At 44.3% G+C, this 24,452-nt stretch overlaps 4 protein-coding genes across 4 annotated transcripts; 2 read left to right on the forward strand and 2 right to left on the reverse strand.

Annotated features, from left to right (window-relative positions):
* Window positions 1-5,057: 5,057 nt before the first annotated feature.
* LOC117989571 (keratin-associated protein 6-2-like) lies at window positions 5,058-6,066 on the reverse strand. The gene is made up of 2 exons (XM_034976936.2): window positions 6,055-6,066; window positions 5,058-5,575 (listed from the first exon to the last, which is right to left on the reverse strand). Exons 1-2 carry the CDS (start codon window positions 6,064-6,066, stop codon window positions 5,120-5,122), a joined length of 468 nt encoding a protein of 155 aa, XP_034832827.1. The 3' UTR covers window positions 5,058-5,119.
* A 3,446-nt stretch (window positions 6,067-9,512) lies between these two features.
* Window positions 9,513-10,550, forward strand: LOC117989709 (keratin-associated protein 6-2-like). The gene is made up of 2 exons (XM_034977122.1): window positions 9,513-9,524; window positions 10,119-10,550. The coding sequence occupies exons 1-2, from the start codon at window positions 9,513-9,515 to the stop codon at window positions 10,548-10,550; spliced, it is 444 nt and encodes a 147-aa protein (XP_034833013.1).
* Window positions 10,551-13,437: 2,887 nt separating this feature from the next.
* LOC117989710 (keratin-associated protein 6-2-like) lies at window positions 13,438-14,272 on the reverse strand. The gene is made up of 2 exons (XM_034977123.2): window positions 14,235-14,272; window positions 13,438-13,935 (listed from the first exon to the last, which is right to left on the reverse strand). The coding sequence occupies exons 1-2, from the start codon at window positions 14,244-14,246 to the stop codon at window positions 13,444-13,446; spliced, it is 504 nt and encodes a 167-aa protein (XP_034833014.1). The 5' UTR covers window positions 14,247-14,272; the 3' UTR covers window positions 13,438-13,443.
* Window positions 14,273-23,623: 9,351 nt separating this feature from the next.
* LOC117989711 (keratin-associated protein 6-2-like) lies at window positions 23,624-24,452 on the forward strand. Its single transcript, XM_034977124.2, has 2 exons — window positions 23,624-23,661; window positions 23,961-24,452. Exons 1-2 carry the CDS (start codon window positions 23,650-23,652, stop codon window positions 24,450-24,452), a joined length of 504 nt encoding a protein of 167 aa, XP_034833015.1. The 5' UTR covers window positions 23,624-23,649.

The following is a 24,452-nucleotide window of genomic DNA, read 5'->3' on the forward strand; positions in this document are numbered from 1 at the left end:
ACCGATACCAGACACGATACCAGACACGTGACCAAAATATGCTTTGTTCTATGTACCTACTTATTTAGTATTTTCAATTTTAGGGGTTTTCATTATTAGAGTTGGATAGAAGCGGCCGCCACTTTGCGGGATTCTATGACATACAAGCTTCATTTGCTTTAATCATAATTAGCTCGTAGTTCCTTGTATTTTTAGAGTTCACAGTTTCCTTGACACTGCACAGTTCCTATGAAAGTACTTACACTTTAAATGTTATGTGCACAGATCTCATCTGTCAGGTTGAGATGGCAATCAGGGTATGAGGTGAGGGGACGCCCCGCACACCCGCACGTCACCCGCACAGTGCGCTTGCCCGCTTGCCATTCCAACTGCTCAGTGAATCCTTTACAAACAAATCTTTGGAACAGTAAACTAATACGACTTCTTCAAAACCAATTTGAATTATCAGTTTGAATTGCAATGTTTAGCTGTTTATAGATTTCTAAAACATTCTGCTAAAGTGTATTGCGAAGCAGGGAGCAGTCGGTGAATAACAAACGCGTGCGTTAGCGTGCAGCGTGCAGCGTGCAGCGTGCAGCGTGCAGCGTGCAGCGTGCAGCGTGCAGCGCGCGTCGCCCCGTGCGCGTGAGTTCAGCGCGCGAGAGCACTTCACCCGCCGCCGCCGCCGCGCGCCGGTAACGCAACGTTAAGAAGATCATGAACTACACACAAATGCCTGGTTTTCTTATCACTGCGCCTCTTGTCAAGGTCGTGGCTAAGATTTTCTTACCACTGCGCCTCTTGTCAAGGTCGTGGCTAAGATTTTCTTACCACTGCGCCTCTTGTCAAGGTCGTGGCTAAGATTTTCTTACCACTGCGTCTCTTGTCAAGGTCGTGGCTAAGATTTTCTTACCACTGCGCCTCTTGTCAAGGTCGTGGCTAAGATTTTCTTACCACTGCGCCTCTTGTCAAGGTCGTGGCTAAGATTTTCTTACCACTGCGCCTCTTGTCAAGGTCGTGGCTAAGATTTTCTTACCACTGCGCCTCTTGTCAAGGTCGTGGCTAAGATTTTCTTACCACTGCGTCTCTTGTCAAGGTCGTGGCTAAGATTTTCTTACCACTGCGCCTCTTGTCAAGGTCGTGGCTAAGATTTTCTTACCACTGCGTCTCTTGTCAAGGTCGTGGCTAAGATTTTCTTACCACTGCGCCTCTTGTCAAGGTCGTGGCTAAGATTTTCTTACCACTGCGTCTCTTGTCAAGGTCGTGGCTAAGATTTTCTTACCACTGCGCCTCTTGTCAAGGTCGTGGCTAAGATTTATGTCATTTAGGTTTCTTTAAATAAAATAATTAATTGCTAAATATACCTAAACCTCTTAGAGAGAGAGCGCCAGCGCATTCAGCACTTCGCCTTTCTCATTCATATCTAGTCGAATCAGGGTATAAGGCCGTGGGATGCCCCGCACATTCGCACGTCAGCCGCGCTCGCCCGCACCAGACTAGCGCGGGGGTGGTACGGGTATGCGGGGCGTTCCCTCCCCGATTGCCATCTCGACCTGTCGCGTATTATACCTACCTACTATGTATACCAATTGAATAGTTCATGAAAATACTTCATAACTCGCATACCTGTTATGTTTGTACTTGCAATAATTAATGAGGCGATGTTATCTTTACACGCATCCTACTGCCTCGTCAGGTCATTGGCCATACATAAGTTAAATTAATATTTACCAATTACTGATTGATTCTTTCCATCAGTACCCATATTATAAATGCGAAAGTGTGTTTGTTTGTTGGTTTGTTGGTTTATTGGTTTATTGGTTTATTGGTTTGTTGGTTTGTCCTTCAATCACGTCGCAACGGTGCAACGGATTGACGTGATTTTTTGCATGGGTATAGATAAAGACCTAGAAAGTGACATAGGCTACTTTTTATCCCGAGAAATCAAAGAGTTCCCACGGGATTTTTAAAAACCTAATTCCACGCGGACGAATTCAAGTCGCGGGCATCAGCTAGTTTATAATAAGGGTAGTGAGGTAGGCTCACTACTGAGCAAACTCACTACCTTCAGGATCGAATCCCGACCGCCGGAGGAGGAGGAGGAGGCCGGACGTGTCCGTCACTGTGCACTGTCCACGGATATGAACGAAGGGCGATTCAAGATCTTTTTAAGATTGTATGCCTATAAATTCTTAATTCTATAGAAGTACTTACCAATAAACTTTTAACTTCTATAATTATTGAAGTGGTGAAACATTAAACTGGATGCTGTATTATATTAACGAGGTACTCTATAGTTATATTACTCTATAGGTATCTTTCTATAGTTATAATGAATTTCTACTTGGGAAGATCCAAGACTAAATTGTTTACTTAACATTTATTTTATTTTATGTTATATTTTTTATTTTATTTTTTAAATCTATGCTTGAAACAAGAATATGTTATTAAATATTAAGAAAAAGAATTGAAATGATTGTAATTGACGTATAATGTGTATTTATGTAATTGACGTATAATGTGTATTTATGAATAAATGACTATGACTATGACTATGACTACTCTTTTTGATGGTCAGATGTTGGATTTGTAAGATATAGTGGTGATAATAATTATTACGCAAACTTAAAACTAAAGCTACGAGGGTTTCAAACGCGCCCAGGTCTGAGAAGAGCCCACAATAAACTCAACTGTTAGAACATTCTTTGAATTATTATAGTTATAAAAACATAATATAATATATCTGGCTCTATGCAAAATAACAAAAAATAAGTAATTGTTTAGAAGCGGAGTATTTAATATTGAAGCAAGTTGAATCGAAGTAAGTTGAGTTGGCACTTTGATGTGTAATGTTTGTGTGAACACGGAACGCGATCCGACCGAGACTATTTATAAATACTAATTATACTACTCATAACAATTGGAATTAACTAAATTGCGCTGATTAATTAATAAAAGTCATGCATATAAATTATTAGCTGATGCCCGCGATTTCATCCGCGTGGAATTAGGTTTAGGAACTCTTTGATTTTCCGGGATAAACAATAGCCTACGTCACTTCTCCATGTCTTCATATACACTCATGCAAAAAATGACATCAATCCGTTGCACCGTTGTGACGTGATTGAAGGAGAAACCAACAAACAAACACACTTTCGCATAAAGGTACTGATTTGAGTTGTGTAATATGTTAACAAACCTTTAAATTGAATATTAAAGTAAACGTTTTTATAATTATCCTACCTATAAACCTATCATGTTTATGTTATGGGGTATTTTATATAAAAAATTCTGGTATACTGAAATTTATCGCCATCATGAATTAACTTTCTAATTATACATTTTGTAAAATATAACAAAACAACTGCGCAAAATTACGTGGCGTGTGTCACATCCGGCGTCAGAGAATCCGTTTAGCACAAGTAATGTGTAATGGAAATCATGTTAAGTATACTTTGGTTGTACATAGAGAAGGGCTTTTAGCGGATCTCTACATTTCGTACAATGTATGTATGTATGTATGTATGTATGTATGTATGTATGTATGTATGTATGTATGTATGTATGTATGTATGTATGTATGTATGTATGTATGTATGTATGTATGTATGTATGTATGTATGTATATATGTATGTATGTATGTATGTATGTATGTATGTATGTCAACAAAGATGCTTGACACTCACACTCACAACACTTCAACAATAAACTTTTATTAAAAGAATTTAAAACAGATTGTTTTATTATTATTATGTAAGACTACCTTTCAAAGCGTTTTTTTAAAGTTTTTAAAACATGTTTCATTTATTAATTTCTCAAATTCAGAAATTGTCTGGCTCTATTCGCTGAGAGCGCGGTACGGCGCCTGCCGTATAAAAGACATCAACGCGCTGGCGGCGCTCGACCACTCTAACTTTTATGAAATAACTAGCTGATGCCCGCGACTTCGTCTGCGTGGAATTAGGTTTTTTAAAAATCCCGTGGGAACTCTTTTATTTTCCGGGATAAAAAGTAGCCCATGTCACTCTGCAGGTCTTTATCTATACCCACTACATAATCACATAAATCACGTCAACCCGTTGCACCGTTGCGACGTGACTGAAGGACAAACCAACAAACCAATAAACCAATAAACCAATACATCAACAAACCAACAAACAAACACACTTTCGCATTTATAATAAGGGTACTGATTTTCCAATAATTTATAATATCCTCTTTCACTTGAACTGTAATAATTCACTGTACAATGCTAAAATGAGCAAGAAATGCATAGTTTTTTTTTTTTTTTTTTTTTTTTAATAGATATAGCGAGCAAGCGAGCAGGCGGGTCACCTGATGTTAAGTGATTACCGCCGCCCATGAACATTTGCAGCACCAGAGGAGCCGCCGATGCGTTGCCGGCCTTTAAGGAATTTGTTGGTCCGCCCCTTGAATAACCCCATGTTATAATCTAGCTGGAACACCGCCGATGGGAGTTGGTTCCACAGTTTGCACGTGCGTGGAAAGAAGGATCTGGCGCAGCGGACGGTCGAAGTGCACCAGACACCCAGATGGTGAGGGTGAAATTCCTTACGGTGGCGCGCGGTGCGGTTGTAGAAAAAAGAGGGTGGAATAAGGTCAAAAAGCTCTTCAGACCACTCCCCATTATACAGGCGATAGAACACGCATAGAGAGCTAACGTCTCTGCGGTGCTCCAGGCTTTCCAACGAGCCGGTTAGTTTGGGATCGTCCACAAGTCGAACAGCCCGCCTTTGGATCCGATCAAATGGAAGGAGTTGGTACTGGGGTGCTCCAGCCCAAAGGTGGGAGCAGTACTCCATGTGAGGGCGGACTTGCGCCTTATAGAGTAGGAGCCTATGCTCGGGCGCGAAGTACCGCTTTGCTCTGTTGAGCACCCCAAGCTTTTTGGAGGCTAATTTGGCCTTGCTTTCCAAATGATCGAGTTTTCTACTGAGCGATAAGTATCACTGATGAAACAACAACAGATATTGTAGGGTGAGAAGAGATAATAATGTTTTAAGACAAAATAGATTTTATTTGAAATTAAATAATATTTAACAAGTCTTACGGTGGAAATTGTAATAAACTAAAAGGAAATAAATCACAGATGCTTTGAAGTTTCTAGTTTGTTCTTGTTCACCACCAGCCGCTGGAGTATCCCGAGCCGTAGCCACCGCCGTAGCCGCCGCCGTAGCCGCCGCCGTAGCCGCCGCCGTAGCCGCCGCCGTAGCCGCCGCCGTAGCCACCGCCGAGACCGCTGTAGCCGATGCCGCTGCTGTAGCTGGGCGCGGCTACCACCTTGTTCACGGACACCACTTGGGGCACGGAGACCACCTTGCGCACACTGACCACCTGTGGGACGTCGACGACGCGGGCGGTGTTCACGACTTGGTTGACTCTGACGACTCGGGCTGCGGGCGCGGAGTATCCTCCGATGCCACTGTAGCCGCCGCCGTATCCACCACCGTAGCCACCGATGCCACTGATGCCACCGATGCCACCGTACCCACCGCTGAGGTAGCCTCTCTTGTCGCGCTTCTGGCTGTCGTCGCTGCCGGCCGCGGCGCAGGCCACCAGGGCGAACACTACGATCTGTGAAAAGTCACTGAATTTATTTACGTGCTAATTTAATTCAGTTTAAAATTTTACTAGCATTTTACCACGACTTCGTTTGCGCGGATTTAAGTTGTAATTTCTGAAAACGCATCCTCAGGAGGCATACGTCACGAATTTCAAATCTCTACGTTAGGTTTGGCTGAGCGTTTAGAGTTTTTTTTTAATATAAGTACCTAACGTTGATATAACGTAAATTTTTATATTATGATTTTATATTACGGATTCAGCTTCAATCTTTTCCAGTATCGATCAATAATTATTTACTACTATATTTTTATTCAATAGAATTAATTCTACTAAATCATATAAATAAACACCTACATATGTACATAAATGTATGAATATATATGTTATGCAAATTCAAGTGACACTGACCCAGTGAATTTGAATTCGATCAATGAATCATAATAAATAAATATTCTAATAATATTTTTAAAGTAGTATTAGGAACTTACGAAAGATTTCATTTTGGGTTTCGGTTTGTCGTCAGAAGAGGAGTATGCTGTATGGAGGAATGAATGATGCCGTTCGGCAGCTGCGCGTTATATAGTTATGAAGTCGTGCGGCGACGCGTCAGCCGGGAGCGTGGCGCAACTCGCAACGCGTAGCCTCGTCCGCGAATTTGTCGCACCGTTATCATAAATTAATCCTTGGTGCTCGATTTTGGCGACTAATGTTTATTTAATTTTATAAAATACATATTTAGTTAGTTTTTGGGTTGAAGTGACAAAACTTTTGCTACTGTGTCAAATGCAAGTTGTGCAAGTTTGATTCAGATTATCATAAACTTTTTTTCAAATGTTGACTCCGTTATAATTTAATTGTTCTTAATTTAATTATTTTGTGAGCAATGAGTCGAATGTATACTATGGTATTACCATTGCCCTGCCCATTGCCACTTCAGCTTCGCAATCTGTTGAGCTATGTCGGTTACTCTAGTTTTACTACGGATCTCCTCATGTCTGATGTGATCACGTAGAGAAACTCCGCACGTAGCTCTCTCCATCGCCCGCTGAGTGACTCTGAGCTTTCTTATGAAGCCCATAGTTAGCGACCATGTCTCGGATCCATGTCTTCACTGGCAACGCGCACTGTTCGAAGAAGTCTTCAAGCACTGAGAAATTTTGGACAAGAAGACATCTCGAAGCTGCCTGAACACCGCCCAACTAAGTTGGATTCGGCAGCTGACCTCTGTATTGAAATTGGGCCTACCCGACTGGATTGTGTGTCCTAGGTATATACTCGTCTACGACTTCGAGTGCAGAGCTCCCAGCGATTACTGGTTGGGGCGAGATATACTCGTACCTTGATAGTTTATCAGTCGATTTCTCCTCGTATAAATAGATATATTATGAAGAAGATGGCAATTGAAAGACGGTTTAAACATTTGAGTGTATAGGAAGCGAGGAAATTGTCTAGTTTAGTTGATGTGAGATTGTCTCAGAGCACTCGGGTACCTGAAGGTACGTGGAGTGTACTGATATATTACTCAAGTACTTATGGTAATTTATAACGAAACTGGTTTATTGTCAAACAGCGTTTCTTAACAATAGGTCAGTCGGATGGTGTTTCTTAATAATGCCTTAAATCTGCCCATTGTAGAAGTTCATAGTACTTGTACTAGCTTATGCCCGCGACTTCGTCCGCGTAGACAACACACATTTGGAACTCCTGTTTTACTCCTTCAGGGATTGAATTTTCAAAATCCTTTCTTAGCGGATGTCTACGTCATAATAGCTATCTGAAAAAAAAGAAGAAAAGACATTTATTTTCCAAACTGTGCCACACATCACATCTTATAACGAAGAGCTGGTTATCTGCATTTCAAATTTCAGTCCGATCCGTCCAGTAGTTTGAGCTGTGTGTTGATAGATCAGTCAGTCAGTCAGTTAGTTAGCTTTTCCTTATATAGAACTAGATGATGCCTGCGACTTCGTTTGCATGCATTTAGGTTTACAAAAATCCCGTGGGAACTACTTACTCTTCCAGGATAAAAAGTAGTCTATGTCCTTCTCCGGGATGTAAGCTAACTGTACTAAATTTCATCAAACTCAGTTAAACTGTTGGGCCGTGAAAAGCTTGACAGACAGACAGACAGAGACACTTTCGCATTTATAATATTAGTATCGAGAAAACATTCAAAATGTTGTAATACCAACGACCGGCTGAATTAGTTTTAAAACAATTAAAATGTCAAAATTTTGGGTTTTTTTTGGGGCGCTGATTACGAGATACCTACCTGACGTGAGTTTATTTTTTACTAGGTAACCCAATCTTAAAATGTGACTGAAATCTGTCAAACCACACTTCCCCAGTGTGGTGAACTATGGCCAAGACCTTTTTCACACTGAGAGAAGACCCGTTCTCGGTAGTGGGCCGGCAATAGATGATGATGATGATGATGACATGACCAAACCAGTCTTCGTCGGGTAGAATTTCTGAAAATGCTTTCTAAGGGCCACCGCAAACAGACGGAGTGGAGTAAAGTCGTGTCGTTTTGATAACACTTTAACTTCAGTTTCACGTTTCTGATACACCGCTAAGATTCGTATACTTACTTAAAACAACGCGCGCCGCGTTTCGTTGCACATGGACTTGCCGCACCGCGCCGCGCCGTTATGAAAAAGTAAATAAAGCTTAGTTGTTGTTATCGTGAAAGACACCGCGTCGCTCTGTCGGTGTGCATTGCTCCTTAGAGGGGTCTACCGTCTACGTTCTAGAGATGACAAGATAACCAACATGCAAAATGTGTAGTTTTGGACCCAGCAGTTTGAGTTTTACTTTGATGCCAATCAGTCAGTTTTTCCAAAACTAATATTATAAAGGGGTACCTAAAGTTTATAAGTTTGTTTGTAGGAAGTAACCTCTGGAACTACTAAACTGATTTTAAAAATTCTTTGACCAGAAAAAAGCTACACTATTATTAAATGATATAGGCTATTTATTTATTTATTAGTATTATTTAATAAGAACGCTATATTTTATTTAATAATAATAATTTTATTTCGGGCAACGAAACTACAACCCATGTACAATATACACACAATATGAAGTAGATTAAATTAATGTTCAAATTGAATTGAATTAGAATATAAATGTAAAAAATGGAGCTAACAATTTAAAAAACTAATCTAAGTAAAGGTGTTGTTGTCGCCCCGATGCAGGTTGGACCAATGTTTTGTAAAAGGTTTACTGAGATCCTCTACAACAGCACACAAGATATATTTTAAAGCTATATTTTATTTAATTAAAAATAAATAAAATTGTAATAAGCTACCCATGCGAAACTGAGGCGGTTCGCTAGTCCAAAATACACCAATTATTATAGTGTAGTGGTCAAGATATCGGCCTGCTAGTCGAGGGGCCGGGTTCGATCCCGGGCACGCACATCTAACTTTTCGGAGTTATGCAATTAATTACGTTTAAATCAATGAAGTATAACTTGGATCAACAGTGAAGGAAGACATTGTGAGGAAATCTGCATGCCTGAAAGTTTTCCATAAAGTTCTCAAAGGTGTGTGATGTCGACCAATCTTCAATTGGCCAGCTCGATAGACTATGGCCAAACCCTTGGCATTTAGTCCAGTAAGGGAGGAGAGTGTTCTCTAGTGAGCCGGCGATGCGCTGATCGTGATCATTATAATTCAATGATGATTTTTATAATAGTATGAATCAACTGATGGTAACTACCTAATAGGGATAACCTACAAGTTTATTGTCATTATAAAAATATATTCTAAGTTAATACAATATTAATGAATAAAGAGCAAAATGCAAGGACGAGGTTTCGTAATTATATTTAGCTAGTGGTATAAATACCGCGCGGGCGGCGTCACCGGCATCACTGCAGCGTCTACTTACGAGTCGTCAACTTGTCACCCCGACCACCCCGACCACCCCACACACCGACAACATGAAGACCTTCGTAAGTTGTCAAGCGACGATTAACAGATGATTAACAGATTCATTAATAACTGATTCCAATTAATTTGTTCGTTCAAATCTGTGATAATTGGTACAGTACAAACTTGACGCAAAACTTGATCCGCTCCGGACAGACGTCTGACGTAGTATGGGAGACGCTACTTGTCCTACATTAAATAAATATTCTTTTAATTAATTAATTTAGATAGCTTTGCGTTACTTTGTAACAATTCATTATACTAAACAAGTTAAGCTCTCCATTTCCCTCCAACTAAGTGCTCAGCGTACCCCATGAGTAGAGCTATGGCAGCCGTTACCAGTCAGTTCATTCCCGAAACCTTTTAGGTCATCGAGGTACACCGTACACCCGATTATTATTATTTACTTCAGCCTTGGACTCGTCCAAGATTAAAGCTAACCCGCCCTTGGGGTGTACGTCAGAAATAAAAACTGCATGAAAAATACAAGAAAAAGTTTCGGAGGTTACTTTGATAATACTATGCCAGTCAGTGGTCTTTTAACATAGATCCTAATAATGTTGCGTACCTACCTTTTTACTTATGAAATAAACTAATATTTATGTATCTTTTCATAGATCGTAGTGTTCGCCCTGGTAGCCTGCGCCGCGGCCGGCAGCGACGACAGCCAGAAGCGCGACAAGAGAGGCTACCTCAGCGGTGGGTACGGTGGCATCGGTGGCATCAGTGGCATCGGTGGCTACGGTGGTGGATACGGCGGCGGCTACAGTGGCATCGGAGGATACTCCGCGCCCGCAGCCCGAGTCGTCAGAGTCAACCAAGTCGTGAACACCGCCCGCGTCGTCGACGTCCCACAGGTGGTCAGTGTGCGCAAGGTGGTCTCCGTGCCTCAAGTGGTGTCCGTGAACAAGGTGGTAGCCGCGCCCAGCTACAGCAGCGGCATCGGCTACAGCGGTCTCGGCGGTGGCTACGGCGGCGGCTACGGCGGCGGCTACGGCGGCGGCTACGGCGGTGGCTACGGCTCGGGATACTCCAGCGGCTGGTGGTGAACAAGAACAAACTAGAAACCTCAAAGCATCTGTGATTTTGTTTTCCTTTTAAGTTTATTTTAGTTTCCACCGCAAGACTTGTTGATTATTATTATTTAACTTCTTAATAAAATTTATTTTTGTACCAAATATTTGTTTACTTACCTACCTGTAAGAATTATTATTTCTCACATTATCCATCAATTATATCGCATGCTTTGACCACACAGCACAACATGTGTATGTCTGAGAGTTCTCAAAGGTGTATGAAGTCTGCCAATCTGCTCTGGGCCAGCTTGGTGGACTATAATAAAATGCCTAAGCCCTTTCCATTGTAAGAGGAGAGCCGTACTCGTTATCGGGGTAGCAAAGAATTAAACTTAGACCCGGACACATGCCATTAGGCAAGTTGAAACATTTAATGAGGAAAAGGGATTCTCCCAATTGCGAAGTATGTGGTAAGGTAGAAGATGTCTCGCACTTACTATTGGCATGTGTTCACAATCATAATTTGAGAGAAAATATTATACTAACATGTGAACTAAATTTAAATTTTATGAATATTGGTATTTTTAACTGTAAGTATTTTGAACAAACCTTCGAGCATTTCGGCAATGAAAGTGTATAAATTTGTTAGTGATTCTCTCAAAGGAGATTGCCCATTTTCTTAGGAGCTTTAGCCCCCCCTAATATAATTGTTATGTCACAATTTAAGTTTTGACACGACGCCACAAAAGAGGGCCCGTTCACGGGCTATCTCCTTTATATAGTTTTAGATTTATTTATGTAGTTTGATTTTAATTTGGTTTGTAACGATGGTGTTGGCATGCAGACTATCTGTAAAAGCCCCTTACAAAATATCAGATTAAAAAAAGATGATCGCATTCGAGTATTTAAGACCTCAAATTTTCATTTCATACACAGAACCGCTACAGCGTAGTGGTAGCACATATGGGTCGTCGAGGTCACGAGTTCGAGGTATGGTCTGTGCGGACTTTAAATAATTCTACTTCTCTATAATCATAACATAAAAAATAACGATTGAGTACCAACACCTTAAGAACTGCAAAGAAAATCTTGAGTAAATACCTGAATGTAGCCCACAATGAAACAAACTGGTATGCTGGTACTAGCTCTCTATCTCTCCGGTCAACGATGTAGATCTTATTTATACTTTCTTTTGTGTTGAAATATTAAATTTATATTAAATTAGCTTATACCCGCGACTTCGTCCGCGTGGACTACACAAATTTTAAACCCCTATTTTACACCCTTAAACTTGATCTTTAACAATGAGATTTTAACATATGAGCTTAATAAAATATGTCAGACTGCTAATTGCAAAAATATTAACTACAAAACTTCAAACTTCAAAACTGACAGACTTTCATACAAACTTCAAACCCCAATTTTACCCCTTTAGAGGTTGAATTTTGAAAAATCCTTTCTTAGTGGATGGCTACGTCACAATAGCTATCTGCATGCCGAATTTCAGCATTATCCGTCCAGTAGTTTGAGCAGTGCGTTGATAGATCAGTCAGTCAATCAGTCACCTTTTCCTTTTATATATAAAGATAACTAGCTGGTGCCCGTGACTTCATCCGCGTAGATTTTTGTAAATAAAAATAAACGGGATAAAAGTAGTCTATGCCACTCTCCGGCCTCCGGTCTCCGGTCTCCGGTCTCCGGTCTCCGGTCTCCGGTCTCCGGTCTCCGGTCTCCGGTCTCCGGTCTCCGGTCTCCGGTCTCCGGTCTCCGGTCTCCGGTCTCCGGTCTATGGTCTCCGGTCTCCGGTCTCCGGTCTCCGGTCTCCGGTCTCCGGTCTCCGGTCTCCGGTCTCCGGTCTCCGGTCTCCGGTCTCCGGTCTCCGGTCTCCGGTCTCCGGTCTCCGGTCTCCGGTCTCCGGTCTCCGGTTTCCGGTCTCCGGTCTCCGGTCTCCGGTCTCCGGTCTCCGGTCTCCGGTCTCCGGTCTCCGGTCTCCGGTCTCCGGTCTCCGGTTTCCGGTCTCCGGTCTCCGGTCTCCGGTCTCCGGTCTCCGGTCTCCAGGTCGTGACCGATATCCACGCAACACATCACACCGCTACAACGGAATATCCGCTACTCTGTTGCGACGTGATTGAAGAATAAACCCAACCACACTTCTACGTAAAACTCGCGCACCGAGGGTTCCGTAGTGTAGTACGGAACCCTCGGAAGAAGTAAAACGGTTAGAATCACTTTAGTTAACGATCCGCAAAACCAACTTTGTTTGTAGAGGTTTATTGTTACTATCAAAAAAATCGCCCAAGTGCGAGTCAGGCTCGCGCAACGAGGGTTCTGTACTACAGTCGTATTTTTTCGACATTTTGCACGATAATTCAGAAACTATGATGCATACAAATAAATAAAAATCTGTTTTAGAATGCACAGATGAAGACCTTTCATATTATGAGATCCCGCTTGATATAGTTATCTTACTTTGAAAATTGAAAATACTAATTATTACTTCATGAACACATTTTAATCTTTTTGTAACCACAAAATCACGGTTTTCGATTTTTTTCTTTACTTGTGCTATCAGACTTATCTACCTGCCAAATTTCATGATTTGAGACACAAGTCTGTTGAGACACAACAGACAGACGCACAGATGAACAGACGGACAGACAGACAGACACTAAAGTGATCTTATAAGGGTTCCTTTTCCTTTTGAGACACGGAACCCTAAAATTGTACATCGGTGCCTACTATGAATAAATGCTTTTAGTTTGAGGTTTACTGGTCGTAGGTAAATCTGGATTGAAATGAGAGCAATAGTTAGCAAAAATAAAAATATTTATTAAACAATAAATAAAAAGTATTTACATAATTTAACATTTATGGAGGAAACAATAATACTACATTGAGGAATGAAGTGGGACTAGATGTGTGCCGTTCACCACCAGCCGGAGCCGCTGGAGTGGCCGGACGAGTAGCCGGAGCCGATGCCGGACGAGTAGCCGGAGTAGCCGGAGCCGATGCCGGACGAGTAGCCGGACGAGTAGCCGGAGCCAATGCCGGATGAGTAACCTCCGATGCCGATGCCGCTGCTGTAGCTGGGCGCGGCTACCACCTTGTTCACGGACACCACTTGGGGCACGGAGACCACCTTGCGTACATTGACCAACTGTGGGACTTCGACGACGCGCTGCGTGTTGACGACCTTGTTGACGGTGATGACCTGCGCGTGTCCTCCTCCGAGGCCACCGTATCCGCCGCCGAGGCCGCCGCCGAGCCCGCCGCCGAGCCCACCGCTGTAGCCGCCGCTGTAGCCGCCGCTGTAGCCGCCGCCGTGGCCGCCGAGCCCGCCGCTCAGGTAGCCTCTCTTGTCGCGCTTCTCGCTGTCGGAGCCGGCCAGGGCGCAGGCCACCAGCGCGCACACTACGATCTGGAACACAAACGTATACACTGTCAAGTTACGCTACAAGCATTGTCAACTAAATAGGTAATAAGTACAACTATTGTTTCAAGGCAATCGAAATGAAGAACTGTTAGTATCCTTTCAATCTCCCACTGTCCAGTACGTTTGTGACGGCTAATGATGATGATAATCATCACAGACACACATGATCCAAAGGGTTCCAACTGATTGGGACTATTCCAGAAATGTTCACGAATGGGTTCACTGATTGTCCTTTTCGGCTAGTTTAGTTGGTCTTGCACCGTGTTCCAGTGGTGGGTACTTACGAAGGATTTCATGTCGACAGGTGGTTGTTGGTGAGAAGGTAGGATGAGAGGTCGGTGAGTGAATGCTCTGGTCGCGACGAGCGCGCATATATACTCAGTGCGGGAGGTACTGACGCAACATAGCCTCGCCACTTCTCGCCCCTATCGTTTATGTACTTCGTCCTTGCAAATTCATTGCCAATATTTTTAATACTCATTCAGTATTATACCTTTTTTTTGAGCAAGCGATCGAGAAACTGATATTAATCGAGCGAACAGCTTCAATGTTCAATCTCAATCGAATGTTTCGAATGTATACGTAGTTAGTAGTAAGTAGTCACTACACGTCGTCGTGAGTCGCATTGGCAACGCGCGACTCGCCGCTCACAGCAGCGACTCAGTAGTGATGCAACCGCCTGGCATCGAGTCAACAGCGGAACTAGTCCCTGAGACTGGACACCTCCCGTTGATCAGATTTGATCGTCATCATGATCAACCCATCGCCGGCTCACTACAGAGCACGGGTCTCCTCTCAAAGTGAGAAGGAAGGAAGGAAGGAGTGGACAGGAAGTTTTGGCCATAGTCCACCACGCTGGCCATGTGCGGATCGGTAGACTTCACACGCCTTTGAGAACATAATGGAGAACTCTCAGGCATGCAGGTTTCCTCACGAGATGTTTTCCTTCACCGTTAAAGCAAGTAATATTTAATTACCGAAAAGGCACATAACTCCGAAAAGTTAGATGTGCGTGCTCGGGATCGAACCCCCGACCTCCGATTAGAAGGCGAACGTCCTAACCACTAGGCTATCATAGCGTAGGTACTAGATTTGATAGATTCATGAAAAAGACACTTAGCCCAAATTACTTGGAATGTGGAATGTGGAATGCTAGAAATCATTAAACATATTGAATGTAGTTTAAGTGTGTTCGCAACGAACTTGAAAGAGCGATTTTTTTATTAACTAAGTTTAATTTAGAAAGTAAGAACGTTTATAATAACATTCGGGCCTCTGCATTATCGCGACTCGCGAGACGACAGATCGCTGCGACTATATAAACAGTGAGACTAGCCTGTGACCTGCGACTACGTCCGCGTCGTCACAGGCTGGTGCGAGAATTTAGATTATTCAAATTCTCGTGACAACTTTTTGATTTTCCGGAATACAAGCTATCTACAGGGTTACAGGAAAAGAGGACACGATCCCGTTAAGGGGTTATAGTACAGGACATTAGCTATCAAACGACCCCTAAAGTGCTTATGCGAAAGTGTATCGTTTTCGAGTTATTAATTTTTTTATTTTTTTCTTGGTAAAAGGGTGTTTGCCACTTTAAAAATTAATAAAAAAAAGGAACAATGTATTTCAGCAGTTTTTGTTTTATTTCTTGCTAGTACATATCCTTGTTAATAATAAACAGTTATAAAACTAAAAAAATCTACAAGCATTTTAAAATGACAGCCCAAAAACTGTACAAGTTTTCGATTTTTAAATTTAATTCTGTTTTATTCTGCGGATTATTTTAAAAACATCTATGTTTCGTTAGCTATCCATTGGTACAAAAAAATTACAAAAAAATCATAAAATCAAGAAAAAATTACACAACAAAGAGACCAGGTAGAAAATTCTAACAAATGCTATTGCCAAATAATTAAATCAGAATCAATGTAAAAACGAGTTTAATGCAAAATGGTTAAAGATTATTTTAAATGAGGTCAAAAGGTAATATAAAATCAGTCAATTGCGAGTCGGGCTCGCACACGAAGGGTTCCGTACCTTCGTACAAGAAATAACAATTTTTAATTTTTTTTTTAATTTTTATGGCGGCCATTTTGTAATTTTTAGTATTTGTTGTTATAGCGGCCATAAAAATACACATTTTGTGAAAATTTCATGTTCGTTCGTCCGTCCGTCCGGCTGTCCGGCCGTCCGTTTGTCTGTCAGTGGACTGTATCTCGTGAACCCTAATACGTAGAGACTTGAAATTTTTACAAAATGTGTATTTTTATTGCCGCTGTAACACGAAATACTAAAAATTACAAAATGGCCGCCATAAAAATTTAAAAAAATTAAAAAGTGTTATTTTTTGTACGATGGTACGGAACCCTTCGTGTGCGAGCCCGACTTGAACTTGACTGATTTTATGTTACTTTTTGACCTCATTAAAAATAATCTTTGACTATTTTGCATTAAACTCGTTTTTACATTGATTCTGATTTAATTCTTTGGCAATAGCATTTGTTAGAATTTTCTACCTGGTCTCTTTGTTGTGTAATTTTTTCTTGATTTTATGATTTTTTTTGTAATTTTTTTGTACCAATAGATAGCTAATGAAACGTAGATGTTTTTAAAATAATCCGCAGGATAAGTGCCATAGTAATTTTTACAGAAAATTTGCAAGTTATTCAAAGAATTAAATTTAAAAATCGAAATCTTGTACAGTTTTTGGGCTGTAATTTTAAAATGCTTGAAGATATTTTTAGCTTTATAATTGTTTATTATTAAAAAGGATATGTACTAGCAAGAAATAAAAAAAATCTGCTGAAATACATTGTTCCTTTTTTTTATTAATTTTTAAAGTGGCAAACACCTTATTACCAATAAAAAAATAAAAAAATGAATAACTCGAAAACGAAACACTTTCGCATAAGCACTTTAGGGGTCGTTTGATAGCTTATGTCCTGTACTATAACCCCTTAACGGGATCGTGTCCTATTTTCCTGTAACCCTGTATATTCTATATGACGTACCATTTGGTCGGTTTCTTTTATTTAATTCTATTTGTAACAGAACCACCCACAGAATTATTAAGTATTAGATGATGCCCGCGACTTCGTCCGACAAAGAGTACCTATGTTTGCTTCGGCGCTTCTTTTGCTTGTTCTCAGGTGGAACTAGCTTTTAGTTTAAGATGTGATGTGTGCCACAGTTATGTAATAAACGTCTTTTCTTTCTTTTTTTCTTTCTTTCTTTCTATGTCCTTCCCCGGGATGCAAGCTATCTCTGTACCAATTTTCGTCAAGATCGGTTGAACGGGTGGGCCGTGGAAAGCTAGCAGACAGACAGAAACACTATCACATTTATAATATTAGTATGGATAATGGATATATTATACTATCAACCACTATTACCTACAATAAATATTACCTACCATTGTAGTCAGGTTAGTTATATATACGTCAGTCATAAGTAATCGCACAAATTTTCCATTGTTATGTTGCCCCTCAGATATAATCTGTAGTGTTCACTCCTCAGATGAAGGAGGCAGGGAGGGAGGAGTAGCGACTAGTGACTAAGCTGCTGCTAATGCTGGGGCAGGGAGGTGGGCGCAGGAACTCAGTAGCGACTAGTGACTAGGCTGCTGCTAATGCTGGGGCAGGGAGGTGGGCGCAGGAACTCAGTAGCGACTAGTGACTAGGCTGCTGCTAATGCTGGGGCAGGGAGGTGGGCGCAGGAACTCAGTAGCGACTAGTGACTAGGCTGCTGCTAATGCTGGGGCAGGGAGGTGGGCGCAGGAACTCAGTAGCGACTAGTGACTAGGCTGCTGCTAATGCTGGGGCAGGGAGGTGGGCGCAGGAACTCAGTAGCGACTAGTGACTAGGCTGCTGCTAATGCTGGGGCAGGGAGGTGGGCGCAGGAACTCAGTAGCGACTAGTGACTAGGCTGCTGCTAATGCTGGGGCAGGGAGGTGGGCGCAGGAACTCAGTAGCGACTAGTGACTAGGCTGCTGCTAATGCTGGGGCAGGGAGGTGGGCGCAGGAACTCAGTAGCGACTAGTGACTAGGCTGCTGCTAATGCTGGGGCAGGGAGGTGGGCGCAGGAACTCAGTAGCGACTAGTGACTAGGCTGCTGCTAATGCTGGGGCAGGGAGGTGGGCGCAGGAACTCAGTAGCGACTAGTGACTAGGCTGCTGCTAATGCTGGGGCAGGGAGGTGGGCGCAGGAACTCAGTAGCGACTAGTGACTAGGCTGCTGCTAATGCTGGGGCAGGGAGGTGGGCGCAGGAACTCAGTAGCGACTAGTGACTAGGCTGCTGCTAATGCTGGGGCAGGGAGGTGGGCGCAGGAACTCAGTAGCGACTAGTGACTAGGCTGCTGCTAATGCTGGGGCAGGGAGGTGGGCGCAGGAACTCAGTAGCGACTAGTGACTAGGCTGCTGCTAATGCTGGGGCAGGGAGGTGGGCGCAGGAACTCAGTAGCGACTAGTGACTAGGCTGCTGCTAATGCTGGGGCAGGGAGGTGGGCGCAGGAACTCAGTAGCGACTAGTGACTAGGCTGCTGCTAATGCTGGGGCAGGGAGGTGGGCGCAGGAACTCAGTAGCGACTAGTGACTAGGCTGCTGCTAATGCTGGGGCAGGGAGGTGGGCGCAGGAACTCAGTAGCGACTAGTGACTAGGCTGCTGCTAATGCTGGGGCAGGGAGGTGGGCGCAGGAACTCAGTAGCGACTAGTGACTAGGCTGCTGCTAATGCTGGGGCAGGGAGGTGGGCGCAGGAACTCAGTAGCGACTAGTGACTAGGCTGCTGCTAATGCTGGGGCAGGGAGGTGGGCGCAGGAACTCAGTAGCGACTAGTGACTAGGCTGCTGCTAATGCTGGGGCAGGGAGGTGGGCGCAGGAACTCAGTAGCGACTAGTGACTAGGCTGCTGCTAATGCTGGGGCAGGGAGGTGGGCGCAGGAACTCAGTAGCGACTAGTGACTAGGCTGCTGCTAATGCTGGGGCAGGGAGGTGGGCGCAGGAACTCAGTAGCGACTAGTGACTAGGCTGCTGCTAATGCTGGGGCAGGGAGGTGGGCGCAGGAACTCAGTAGCGACTAGTGACTAGGCTGCTGCTAATGCTGGGGCAGGGAGGTGGGCGCAGGCAGGACTCAGTAGCGACTAGTGACTAGGCTGCTGCTAATGCTGGGGCAGGGAGGTGGGCGCAGGAACTCAGTAGCGACTAGTGACTAGGCTGCTGCTAATGCTGGGGCAGGGAGGTGGGCGCAGGAACTCAGTAGCGACTAGTGACTAGGCTGCTGCTAATGCTGGGGCAGGGAGGTGGGCGCAGGAAACTCAGTAGCGACTAGTGACTAGGCTGCTGCTAATGCTGGGGCAGGGAGGTGGGCGCAGGAACTCAGTAGCGACTAGTGACTAGGCTGCTGCTAATGCTGGGGCAGGGAGGTGGGCGCAGGAACTCAGTAGCGACTAGTGACTAGGCTGCTGCTAATGCTGGGCAGGGAGGTGGGCGCAGGAACTCAGTAGCGACTAGTGACTAGGCTGCTGCTAATGCTGGGGCAGGGAGGTGGGCGCAGGAACTCAGTAGCGACTAGTGACTAGGCTGCTGCTAATGCTGGGGCAGGGAGGTGGGCGCAGGAACTCAGTAGCGACTAGTGACTAGGCTGCTGCTAATGCTGGGGCAGGGAGGTGGGCGCAGGAACTCAGTAGCGACTAGTGACTAGGCTGCTGCTAATGCTGGGGCAGGGAGGTGGGCGCAGGAACTCAGTAGCGACTAGTGACTAGGCTGCTGCTAATGCTGGGGCAGGGAGGTGGGCGCAGGAACTCAGTAGCGACTAGTGACTAGGCTGCTGCTAATGCTGGGGCAGGGAGGTGGGCGCAGGAACTCAGTAGCGACTAGTGACTAGGCTGCTGCTAATGCTGGGGCAGGGAGGTGGGCGCAGGAACTCAGTAGCGACTAGTGACTAGGCTGCTGCTAATGCTGGGGCAGGGAGGTGGGCGCAGGAACTCAGTAGCGACTAGTGACTAGGCTGCTGCTAATGCTGGGGCAGGGAGGTGGGCGCAGGAACTCAGTAGCGACTAGTGACTAGGCTGCTGCTAATGCTGGGGCAGGGAGGTGGGCGCAGGAACTCAGTAGCGACTAGTGACTAGGCTGCTGCTAATGCTGGGGCAGGGAGGTGGGCGCAGGAACTCAGTAGCGACTAGTGACTAGGCTGCTGCTAATGCTGGGGCAGGGAGGTGGGCGCAGGAACTCAGTAGCGACTAGTGACTAGGCTGCTGCTAATGCTGGGGCAGGGAGGTGGGCGCAGGAACTCAGTAGCGACTAGTGACTAGGCCGCTGCTAATGCTGGGGCAGGGAGGTGGGCGCAGGAACTCAGTAGCGACTAGTGACTAGGCCGCTGCTAATGCTGGGGCAGGGAGGTGGGCGCAGGAACTCAGTAGCGACTAGTGACTAGGCCGCTGCTAATGCTGGGGCAGGGAGGTGGGCGCAGGAACTCAGTAGCGACTAGTGACTAGGCCGCTGCTAATGCTGGGGCAGGGAGGTGGGCGCAGGAACTCAGTAGCGACTAGTGACTAGGCCGCTGCTAATGCTGGGGCAGGGAGGTGGGCGCAGGAACTCAGTAGCGACTAGTGACTAGGCTGCTGCTAATGCTGGGGCAGGGAGGTGGGCGCAGGAACTCAGTAGCGACTAGTGACTAGGCCGCTGCTAATGCTGGGGCAGGGAGGTGGGCGCAGGAACTCAGTAGCGACTAGTGACTAGGCCGCTGCTAATGCTGGGGCAGGGAGGTGGGCGCAGGAACTCAGTAGCGACTAGTGACTAGGCTGCTGCTAATGCTGGGGCAGGGAGGTGGGCGCAGGAACTCAGTAGCGACTAGTGACTAGGCTGCTGCTAATGCTGGGGCAGGGAGGTGGGCGCAGGAACTCAGTAGCGACTAGTGACTAGGCTGCTGCTAATGCTGGGGCAGGGAGGTGGGCGCAGGAACTCAGTAGCGACTAGTGACTAGGCTGCTGCTAATGCTGGGGCAGGGAGGTGGGCGCAGGAACTCAGTAGCGACTAGTGACTAGGCTGCTGCTAATGCTGGGGCAGGGAGGTGGGCGCAGGAACTCAGTAGCGACTAGTGACTAGGCTGCTGCTAATGCTGGGGCAGGGAGGTGGGCGCAGGAACTCAGTAGCGACTAGTGACTAGGCTGCTGCTAATGCTGGGGCAGGGAGGTGGGCGCAGGAACTCAGTAGCGACTAGTGACTAGGCTGCTGCTAATGCTGGGGCAGGGAGGTGGGCGCAGGAACTCAGTAGCGACTAGTGACTAGGCTGCTGCTAATGCTGGGGCAGGGAGGTGGGCGCAGGAACTCAGTAGCGACTAGTGACTAGGCTGCTGCTAAATGCGTGCCCGGGATCGAACTCCCGTCCTCCTGAAACGAAGGCGGACTTCGGAACCACTAGGCTCACAGCTTTACGCTTTAGTTACGGGAAAAAGGAAATATTAAAACATCGTGGTCGCGGGATAAGAATTATTCACTTGACGAATCAAAAGCTCTTTATAAAAGTCTATTTTCAATAAAAACTTAATATTTAAAACACAATAAATGTTTCTCCCGTTGATTGCCTTCGGACAACCGAAGGCAATTAAACTATTCAACCGATGTGCCCCAAACCAATTTTATTAAAAAGGCAATAATGCGAAGATGGTATTAGAGTTGTTGTTTTTTTCTAGCGTAGCACGCGCCGCGTATCCGCTAGTATTTAATGAAAGAGAATCTCATTAGTCATTCATAATATTAAAATTCAAATGAGTGATGCTCTAACGGGTTTATAAACACTAGTAGAATGCACTGTTATAAATAAAATTAACTTATTATTAAGATTTATGGTAGGTAAGCTATCTCGGATATACATACATCAATAAAAGAAAAGTCCTGACTCACTCACTGGCTTTCTTATTTTTATTTTTATTTTATTCGTGTATTTGCAATCAACAGCGATACATACAATATAATTTTACATAATAACAGACTGAAAATATCAAAGCCCAGCCTAAACCTTTATCCCCTTGAACCTAGAAAGCGAAAATTTTACATTCTGCATTCATTCTTTAAGAAAAGCGACGCTGTGGGTGGGTAAATATATATATAGAAACAGAATATGTTTGTATACAAGGCAAAGCTGACTGACAGATCTATCTCAACTCAAACCACTGGACGTATCGAGCTGACATTTGGTATGTAGATAGCTATTATGAAGTAGGCATCCACAGGATTTTTAATAATTCAACCCCTAAGGGGGTAAAATAGGGGTTTGAAATTTATACGGTCCACGTGGACGAAGTCGCGAGCATAAGCTAATCATAGATAAAATCAATATTATTAAAATTATATAGGATATATAGAAAGAAAGAAAGAAGAAAGAAAAGACGTTTATTAATACAAATTATGCCACACATCACAACTTAAAGCTAAGAGCTGGTTGTTCCGGCGCTTCTTCCACCTGAGAACAAGCAAAAGAAGCGCCGGAACAAACTGTTATATTGTGTGGCACAACCCGAAAAAAGGGTCCCAGCTCAGCATTATGCTGTATGCCTTGTTGCACAAGGACATACAGCGCTGATTTTCAGCTGGTACCCTGAACCGGGTGACGCCACGGATTATAAACTAATGATAACTAAACTAATGAAACACACGGAAACATAAAAAATTAATAAAATAAAAAATCACTAACTAACAACTATACTTATTAATGACTACACTAACACAGACTGTAACTATACTAGTTATTACTAAAACAAAGACTAAGCACACATACATAATTATATTATAGGTATATAAATATTATATCTTAATATAAATGTTAACACCAGGTTAAGTTTGTATATAATATATAAAACACAGCTATATATACATACATATACACATATATAAATATATACACATAATACTTGTATACATGAAACTACAGAAATGAGAACTCCGCCACATGATCCTGGAATTCCACTTGCTTATCTAAAAGGTATAATATATATCATTTAACGTAGGGCTACAATAGTAGGACGTCGTACCCAGTAGCGGCGGGCCTACGAGAACACTAAGTTTTTACTTTCATAGGTGCTAAGTGTTACTTGTTATTTATCATTGTAGCAAATCATTATTACTTCTGTGTAATTATTTAATACTAGCTGATGCCCGCGACTTCGTCCGCGTGGAATTTAGTTTTTTAAAAATTCCGTGGGATCTCTTTGATTTTCCGGATTAAAAAGTCCTATGTCACTCTCCAGGTCTTTATCTATACCCATGCGAAAAATCACGTCAATCTGTTGCACCGTTGCGACGTGATTGAAGGACAAACCAACAAACCAACAAACAAACACATTTTCACATTTATAATAAGGGTACTGATGTATCTTTTAAGTATTAATAGCTTTCAACAGAAAAATTAAAGCAAGAACCTCACGTTTTGAACTGTCACATAAATATAGAGCAAGCTTTGTGCACATCATATTATATTCTCGGCCATCATTTTGAAGCTTGACAAATATAAGTTAGGTACTGAACGGTTAAGTTAAACTGTTAAACGGGCCGAATATTAAAAATATTGGCAATGAATTATGTACGATAGGGGCGAGGCTATGTTGCGTCAGTACCTCCCGCACTGAGTATATATGCGCGCTCGTCGCGACCAGAGCATTCACTCACCGACCTCTCATCCTACCTTCTCACCAACAACCACCTGTCGACATGAAATCCTTCGTAAGTACCCACCACTGGAACACGGTGCAAGACCAACTAAACTAGCCGAAAAGGACAATCAGTGAACCCATTCGTGAACATTTGTGGAATAGTCCCAATCAGTTGGAACCCTTTGGATCATGTGTGTCTGTGATGATTATCATCATCATTAGCCGTCACAAACGTACTGGACAGTGGGAGATTGAAAGGATACTAACAGTTCTTCATTTCGATTGCCTTGAAACAATAGTTGTACTTATTACCTATTTAGTTGACAATGCTTGTAGCGTAACTTGACAGTGTATACGTTTGTGTTCCAGATCGTAGTGTGCGCGCTGGTGGCCTGCGCCCTGGCCGGCTCCGACAGCGAGAAGCGCGACAAGAGAGGCTACCTGAGCGGCGGGCTCGGCGGCCACGGCGGCGGCTACAGCGGCGGCTACAGCGGCGGCTACAGCGGTGGGCTCGGCGGCGGGCTCGGCGGCGGCCTCGGCGGCGGATACGGTGGCCTCGGAGGAGGACACGCGCAGGTCATCACCGTCAACAAGGTCGTCAACACGCAGCGCGTCGTCGAAGTCCCACAGTTGGTCAATGTACGCAAGGTGGTCTCCGTGCCCCAAGTGGTGTCCGTGAACAAGGTGGTAGCCGCGCCCAGCTACAGCAGCGGCATCGGCATCGGAGGTTACTCATCCGGCATTGGCTCCGGCTACTCGTCCGGCTACTCGTCCGGCATCGGCTCCGGCTACTCCGGCTACTCGTCCGGCATCGGCTCCGGCTACTCGTCCGGCCACTCCAGCGGCTCCGGCTGGTGGTGA

The sequence above is a fragment of the Maniola hyperantus genome, chromosome 16 (genome assembly GCF_902806685.2).
Source record: "Maniola hyperantus chromosome 16, iAphHyp1.2, whole genome shotgun sequence".
NCBI lineage: Eukaryota > Metazoa > Arthropoda > Insecta > Lepidoptera > Nymphalidae > Maniola > Maniola hyperantus.